Source organism: Propithecus coquereli, unplaced genomic scaffold (assembly GCF_000956105.1).
Source record: "Propithecus coquereli isolate 6110/MARCELLA unplaced genomic scaffold, Pcoq_1.0 Scaffold720, whole genome shotgun sequence".
Taxonomy (NCBI): domain Eukaryota; kingdom Metazoa; phylum Chordata; class Mammalia; order Primates; family Indriidae; genus Propithecus; species Propithecus coquereli.
The window spans coordinates 551,005-559,704 of record NW_012153286.1 but is presented as its reverse complement, the minus strand read 5'-3'; the positions used below and the strand labels follow the sequence as shown (position 1 = coordinate 559,704).

At 36.0% G+C, this 8,700-nt stretch overlaps 1 protein-coding gene across 1 annotated transcript in view; it reads right to left on the bottom strand.

Moving 5' to 3' along the window:
• The window catches only part of F8 (coagulation factor VIII, procoagulant component), a 184,996-nt gene that overhangs the window by 93,250 nt on the left and 83,046 nt on the right, over positions 1-8,700 (bottom strand). Inside the window, exons 10-12 of the mRNA XM_012661588.1 lie at positions 6,899-6,992; positions 2,700-2,914; positions 750-900 (exon numbers count right to left, since the gene is read on the bottom strand). Of these exons, the coding sequence (XP_012517042.1) occupies positions 750-900; positions 2,700-2,914; positions 6,899-6,992 (460 nt within the window). The remainder of the gene's footprint in view (positions 1-749; positions 901-2,699; positions 2,915-6,898; positions 6,993-8,700) is intronic.

Here is an 8,700-nt window from a genome sequence, read left to right as displayed (position 1 = left end):
GGGGGGCAAATCTACAACTAAAGGACACGGGGAGCACTAAAGGGAGGGAAGGGCATGCCTTTAACCTGCACTTGGGTGAGGCAAAGACATAAAGTGTAACTATAATGTTTGTACCCTCACAATACCCTGGAATAATAATAATAAAAAAAGAAGGCAAAAATGTAAAAAAAAAAAAAAAGAAAGAAGAGATTAGGAAACAGACAGACAAACAGAGAGGAAACCATGTGAGGACACAGGGAGAAGCTGACCATCTGCAAGCCAAGGAGAGAAGCCTCAGAAGAAACCAACCCTGCCAATACCTTGATCTCGGACTGCTATCCTCCAGAACTGTGAAAAATAGACCTCTGTTGATCAAGCCACTCAGTCTGTGGTACTTTGTTATAGCAGCCCCAGAAGACTAATACAATATATGTATGTTTTATATATGATTATATAATCATGGAGAAAATATGTTTTAAATAGGTTATCTGGGCATGGAATGGTTGGTGGAAAGGTGTAATATAGAAGGAGATGGGGAAATAAAAGGGACGGGGCAACCAAGCAATTTTGAAAGGAAAAAGTGGTGACTGGATATTTTAAATATACATTAATATGATCCCTTTTATGGATTTCTGTAAAATTATACATTTATAGGTAATAATTGTTAAATTTATCTGTATATATAATCCATTCATTATCTGGACATAAGTTTGGTTATGTCAATTTCCCTTTATCCTATACCCACTGGACTCAAGTTCTGCTTTACTCACTGTGCATGATGTTGGAGGCCTGGAACTCTGGATCCTGGGGCTGCACTCCAGCTGCATTGGGGAGGAAGCGTTGCATATTCTCTGTGAGGTACCAGCTTCGGTTCTCATCAAATACAGAAAACAGGATAACATTTCTCTTGTCTGACATCATCTGTTAATTACATGTATTGAAAGAGGGAAAGAAATGCTATTGATACTGTCAGATAGGAACAGCTGTCAGTGATGGAAGCAATGGCATGCATGTGATATATCTAATCCTTCAATTCAATTCCATTTTCTCATAGGGTCATTATTATGGCATATACCAGGCCTGGGAATGAGGGTGGGTGCTTCCAGCAGTGAATATTTCCTTAGAGAAAATGTGTCCTCAGGGCAAGAAGATGACTGGATCCACTAAACTTAGTTTTTTCTGGACCCAGGGCCCTATGCTGACTGTTGGTTTTTTTTTTTTTTTTTTTGGTACAGTCTGTAGTCTCATTCTCTCCACATTCAGATTAGAAGGTTTTCATTGTCTTTCTCCAACAAGTTAGTTAAGTCAAGTAAGAGTAATACCTTTACTAAACTGCCATCTAGTAACTGCCCTTCCACAAGGCTACCCATCTATAAAAAATTAAAAATAGAAAAACAGAAATCAAATAGCAAAGATAAGGCAAACCACAAAAATGTTGAACACTAATACCTTAAGTTTTCTGTTTAAAAAATCAAATTTTTTCAGAAGAGCAGTTTGTATATGAATAAAATTTATGAGTTAGTCCCTTGCTAGTTAAATCTGCTAAGATTTAATATGTAAACCTCACTAATACTATAAATTTTCTTTTGCATAATGAATAGCTACGGAAACCAAAACGCTGAGGGGAGGAGACCGGAAAATATAGAGGTATATTTCAGTCCTCTTCCAAAAAATGGTATAAAAACTACACTTAGGAAAAATTTGTCAGGACAGGTACTTGGCCAAATTTGTGATTCTATAGGACTAGTAGAAATCTTATGTATCATAAATAACCACATGAACATGTAGTCAAGCCTCAGCAATATGGCAATGAGTTATTCTGGAACCAAGCAATGAGTTTTTGTGAAGAACTAAGCTTTCCTTGTTCTGAAAATTTAACTTTTTTTCTTTTTTGAGACAGGGTCTTACTCTGTCACCCAGGCTAGAGTTCAGTGGTGCCATCAGAGCTCACTGCAGCCTCAAACTCCTGGGCTCAAGTGATCCTCCCTCCTCAGCCTCCCAAGCAGCTAGGACCATAGGCTCATGCCACCACTCCCAGCTAATTTTTTTTTTTTAGATTTTTTGTAGAGACAGGGTCTCACTATTGCCCAGGTCTCAAACTCCTGAGCTCAAGTGATCCCTCTGCCTCAGCCTCCCAAAGTGCTAGGATTACTGGCATGAGGCACCACACCTGGCTGTTAGCTTTATTTTTTAAAGTAGGAGAAGTGGTCCAAATTCTAACCATATTCTGAAATATTTTATATTTTTTCCAGTATTTTGCTTAACAAATATTTATCAAGCTCTTAATAAATGTCATGCAGTTTCCTACATGCTGCAGATATGTTAATTTTGAGGTACTTTTGAGTCACCCATAATGAGACATCCAGGAGAGAAGTCTAGGCTGTAGATATAAATTTGAGGGTCATCTGAAAATAGGTCATAATTGGACATGTAAAAACAGGTAAGACCACCTAGAGAGAGCTAAATCCTGGACTGGGAATGAGTATTACAGAAAGACTCTAGGGCCCAGATTCTATGGCCTATCTATCCAGCAGTCAAGGTTATTACACGAAACTCAAACTCAGTAAAAGCTAAGCAGAACCAAGCTCATTTCTTTCATTGGCCAATATTGCAGATTACTATAGTTTCTGCAAACTATAGGGGGACATACACTGACAGTTCATATGCATCTCATTCCATTTTTAGTTTCAAATCCAGTACTTAGAAAGGGAAGAACTCACCTGGTTTCCTCTTTGATCTACAGATTCTTTGTAGCAGATGAGGAGAGGGCCAATGAGTCCTGAAGCTAGATCTTTCTCCAGATTAATGAAACTAGAGTAATAACGGGTTAAGCATCGAGGATCTGATTTAGTTGGCCCATCTTCTAGAGTCATGGTCCATTTATACTTGAATATTTCTCCCGGCAGAATTGGCAAATCTTTCAAATGTTTTACACCTACCCACATCCAAACCCAGAAATAACTTGATTAGAGTATAACAAGCCACATATTGGTAATAATGTTGTTATTGCAAGGGTTCTACAAATCTATATGCACATATTAAATTTCTCAGTAAATGGAAACTAAAATTACCTCTATTAGAAGTTTAAGATTCACACAATTTTTTTTACAATCAAAAGATATAGTTGATTATTCAGTTTACTGTGAGAGTTTCAGGCCTGCATATATGCCAGAGGGCTGGGCACTGAGGTTTAAACTCATATATGGTATTAAGAAATGTGATATCTGACCCCTGTTAGGACAGGCAGCAAGAACAGAGACCTGCCCTCAGGCTAATGGGTCCTTGGTACAAGAAATGTCTGATTTTTAGTAATTAAACCTCACTTTTGGGTATGTTTAATAACTAAAGATCCAATCTGAATCAAAATTTTAATTTCATTTCCATTCTAAGCTCTCCTTCATCCCATTAAGTTATGTCTAACTTATGGTATGTATTTTCAATGTTTCTCAGCTTTCTTCTCTTCCCTCTTCCAGGGGCTGGGAGTAAGGGTGCGTGGGGATTAGAAGTATATGGGCTTTCAGAATTCTCCACATAAAAAGCAGGTTACCAGTAACTGTATTACGTATGCCTCCAAATTTTAGGGTACACATTCAAAATCTCCGCAGAACTATGTCACAATTCCCTTCTCCCATAAAGGAATGCAAATCAAACTGGCATTAGAATTCTCATCAGCAACAATGAATATTAGAAAAGAATGGATGGAAAATTATTTATAACCATCCTGTCTATACATCATGTGATAATGAAGGACTCAGAAAGTTGACTCTCTATGTACTATGTATTTGGAAGTTACCTGAGGATATACTTCCAGAAAAACAAAAGAAGAAATGAAAAAACAGAAATGTACAAGATAAGGGAGGTAATGTCACAAACCCACAAGTCCAAAGGAAAAAAATCTAAAGATGGCAGCTTTGTAGCAGGCCTAGAAAGCATATAATCCAAATTAAAGCAATAAATTGGTGAACTACAAGAATGTCTTTAAGATGAAAAAAGAGGCTGGGCACAGTGGCTCACACCTTTAATCCTAGCATTTTGGGAGGCCAAAGTGGGAGGATTGCTTGAGGCCAGGAGTTTGAGACCAGCCTGAGCAACATTAGTGAAACCTACCAAAAAAAAAATTCTGTCTCTAGCTTAGAACTGTTAAAAAAAAAAAGAAAATAAATTAAATTAAATTAAAAAATTAGCTGGGAGTGGTGGCACATTCCTATAGTCCTGGATACACAGGAGGCTGAGGCAGGAGGCTCACTTGAGCTCAGGAGTTTGAGGTTGCCCGGGCAACAGAGTGAGACCCTGTCTCCAAGATAGAAAGATAAATAATAAAGTCTTCACTTCTTGGCATTGACTCACACTGTCCTTGAAAGTTGTACCTCTCTCTTGATTTAAAAAAGAAAAAAAAAAAGGAAAAAGATTTGGATACCAAGCAATAAATGGAATGATTAAGAAGGTGAAAGGCCTTAGAGGTATGGTAAACAAGCATACATTTTTTTTCCTAACAAAAGAAAAGAATGTCTTATTTCAGGATACAAACACAAAAATTATGATAGCATGGTCCTAATATAAAGCAGACTAAAATTTTGCATGATTTTGAACTACTGATAGAGAATAAGAAAGGAGAATCTATTTCATCTTTTTTACTGTTATTATTTTTAACTGACATAATAATTGTATATATTTATGGAATATGGTGTGATATTTCCATGCATGTATATACAATGTGTAATGATCAAATCAGGGTAATTAGTATATATCCATCACTTCAAACATTTATCATTTCTTTGTGCTGGGAACATTCTAAAACCTCTCTTCTAGCTATTCGAAAATATATAATAAATTATTGTTAACTATATAATTAACTATAGTCACCCTACTGTGCTATTGAACACTAGAATTTATTCTTCCTATCCAACTATAATTTCCAGTGGTCCCCAGCCTTTTTGGCACCAGGACCAGTTTCATAGAAGACAATTTTTCCACAGACAGCTGGCGAAGAGAGAGGGGGTTCGAGGTGGGGGCTGGAGGCGGAGCTCAGGTGGTGAGATGCCCCGCCTGGTTTCTAACAGGCCCCAGACAGTACCGGGCCTCAGCCCAGGGGTTGGGGGCCGCAGTGTTAAGCAACCTCTCCCTGTCCCTCCTCCTCTGCACCCTTTCCAGCCTCCAGTTATGACTATTCTATTCTCTACTTCTATGATATCAACTTTTTTATCTTCCACATATTATTTTATCTTAATTAGTAAAATCATTTGAACTGCAGACAAGAGAACAATCACAGCATATGACCCAGTTCTGCTGTAAACATTTACAGAAAGGAACTTATACAATAAAATAATATAAATGCTATTTTTTCAGATTGTTAAATTTTGTAATAAATATGTAGACAAAGCAAGGAAGATTTATTTAAAATTTCAGTGCAAAATGTAAATGTTATCAGCTTTAGTTTTATAAAAGTAAAGGTACGGCTGGCAGCAGTTGAGAAAAGGAAGGGTAGGAGAGAGGAAAAGGGGAGTCAAGAGATATTATCTAATCATGAAGATTAAAAAGTGTATGTTTAGTATATTTTTTTTCCTTTTTTTTTTTTTATTTCAGCAAATGATGGGTGTACAGATGTTTAGGTTACGTGTGTTGCCCTTGGTTCCCCCCCCACCGAAGTCCATGTTTCAAATATGTCCATCCTTCAGGTAGTGCGCATTGCCCTCCTTGTGTATACAAATACCCCTCCCCTCCTCCCTCCTCCCCCCTCCTCCCACCGCCCTCCTCCTTCCCCAGCATCCAATAGATGTTGTTCTGATATGTGCATTTATGTGTTGATTAGTTAATACCAATTTGATGGTGAGTACAAATGGGCGTCAATCCATGAGTGGATTATCAAAATTTGTATATGTTCACAATGGAATATTACTCAATCATAAGAAATGACAGTGATCTAGCACCTCTTACACTTTCCTGGATTAAACTTAAGCCCATTATCCAAAATGTTTAGTATATTTTTATAGCTCTAATGATAGTCAATGGGGGAAATAAAAACACTGATGGAACTGTGAAACTGGAGTGGAGCTAAATCTTTACTTAACACAAAATAAAGTAAAAGTTGAAAAACAATTAGCAGTATAAGTGATTTTTTAGAGATGTAGAATATCCATAAAAAATGAAAGAATAGAAAGAATATATGTATAACATCCAATCTACTAAAAGGAAAAATAAATAACAAAACTACTGACAAAAGAAATAAAAGGCTAAATAATTGTAATTAAAATATAATATTACCAGAATAAATACAAACAAATCAGTAGTAACATAAATGTGACTAGGCTAAACATAAAATATACAAAAATATGGGAAACTAACATTGTGGAAAAGATAAATTAGCTAAGCATACATGGTAATACTAAAATTAGTGAAATAGAATTGAAGTTAAGGAGCAAAACAGAGAACCAAGAGGGACATTTTTATTGATAAAAGGAACAATTCATGAGATAGATAATGTCATGAATCTTTAAACAACAAACAATATAGTAAATAAAAACTTGAGTTGTAAACTATTCAGAAATGAAAAGTAAAGAGATTACTAGTTATTAAAAGTATGGAATATAGCCCCAAACTATACTCAGAGAAAAAATATGATCTTAAAAACCAGAAGAACCAGCTTCAAGATTTTAGGGCACTAGTAGTAGTTGTAGCAGAGAGGTGCCAATCTAACTGGCTGTGCAATAGTTGAACATCACCAGTAAGTAATAGCAAAAGCACATCAGGTGACTCTTCACTAACTTACATGAGACATCACCTAAGGATTCCTAGAATTGATTTGGAATAACTTTAGATTGGGGCTTGAGGTCCTATGTTAACATCTGGGGAAAGAACCAGCCAGCATAATTTTAATTGTATCTACAGGTAAGAAATATCTGTAAATGAGGCTAATACTTACCTTTTGGCAATCTCCCTAAGTGCAAAGGACTGACATCAGTGATTCCATGAGGGTAGATGTTATATGGTCGGCTTGCTTGATTCTTAAATATAATCTGAAAGTATAAATGAGATATAAGATCAAATCTTAAAACAACAGTTAGGAGCAATAAAAAAACTGTGGCTTAACTCCAGATAAACAAAAGTAACCTGTATCCACATTATAGGATTTTAAGCCTATGATAAAGCTCAAAATATTTGGTCTTCTCACAAAATTGCTGAGATGGGTATGGTTCTCCCTGAGTACCCACTGGGGATTGGTTACAGGACCCCCTAAAATCTGCAAGGTTTGAATCCCTGATATAAAATGGCATAGTACTTGCATATAGCCCATAAACATCCTCCTTTATACTTTAAATCATCTAGATTACTTATAATACCTAACACAACATAATGCTATGTAAATAGTTGTAGTATTTTCTATTTATTTTATCTTTATTGTTGTATTTTTTAATTGTGTGTTTTTTTCCCCAGAGTATTTTCAATTTGCACTTGTTTGAATCTGAAGATGCAGAACCCATGGATATGGAGGGCGTACTTCGGTTTCTTGCTAAAGGTCCCTTTCCATGTCTGTCTTTTTTTTTTTTTTTTTAAGGCTGGTGAAGTGAAGCAGTGGGAGTGGAGAAGGAACAAAGGAATCTGTAACTGGTTGTGATCAATTAGTTGTAAATACCACTGCACTTGGACCAACCCCTTTCCATTTCTTTAAAAATTATTTCAGTTGCTTCAGAAAATATTCCCTGCACCTCCTCACACTAATTGACATTTGGATATCTGCCAAGGACACTGTTCCCCTCAGCCTTTTCCATAATTTGGGCACTAAATCCCCCAACACTGCAGACGGAGACAGTGCTCCAGGTGATAAAATTTTCACTGAATGAGCAGGCATGACCATGAGGACAGTTGATTATGGCATTAAGTAAGGGTAGCAGGTGGTATCATCTGACTGCATGAGCTTTAAAAGAGTAAAAGAAAGGAAGAGCAATAACATGGAAGCAGTGAAGGATCTTGAAGACATCAATTCCACCTCTGTATCTGAGATTGTGTGATACGAGGATAAAAATCTAACTTCCACTTGCATTCTTTTCTTTAAAACCCAGTCATTTGGTAAACCCACTAAATAGCCTATTCCTTACCTATACCTAAGCAGCAGAATGATGCTTCAAATAATAACAGTTTCGTTTATTCCTTTCCAATATTAGATTTTCTTTTTTCTCCTAAGAACACTGGCTAGGATTTCCAATATAATATTAAATAGAAGTGATGATACCAGTCAACTGTCTTGTCCTGATCTTAAGCAGAAGGATTTCTGAGTTTCACCACCACATGTGATAGTTACTGTAAGTTTTTTGCAGATCTTTATTAGGATAATGACAATGATTCCCTTTTAATTTCAATTTTCTGTGACTTTTTATTATGAATGGATGTTACATTTTGACAAATGCTTTTTCAGAATCTATTGAAATTATCAAATGACATTTTCCCTTTTATGTGTTAATATTGTAGGTTATCACATTTGATTTTCTAATATTAAACTAACCTACTACCCCTAGGATAAATCGATTTGGTAAAAATGCATTATATTTCTCATATATTTCTGTATTAAGTTTATAAAATTTTGTTGAAGATTTTTGAACTTGTGTTTGTAATGCAATTGGTCTGTAATTTTAATTTTCTTTTCTCACGCCGTGCTGGTCAGGTTTACAACCAATGTTATGATAGCATAATAAAAAAGAATTGATGGGTCTTTCCTTTTTTCTTGTA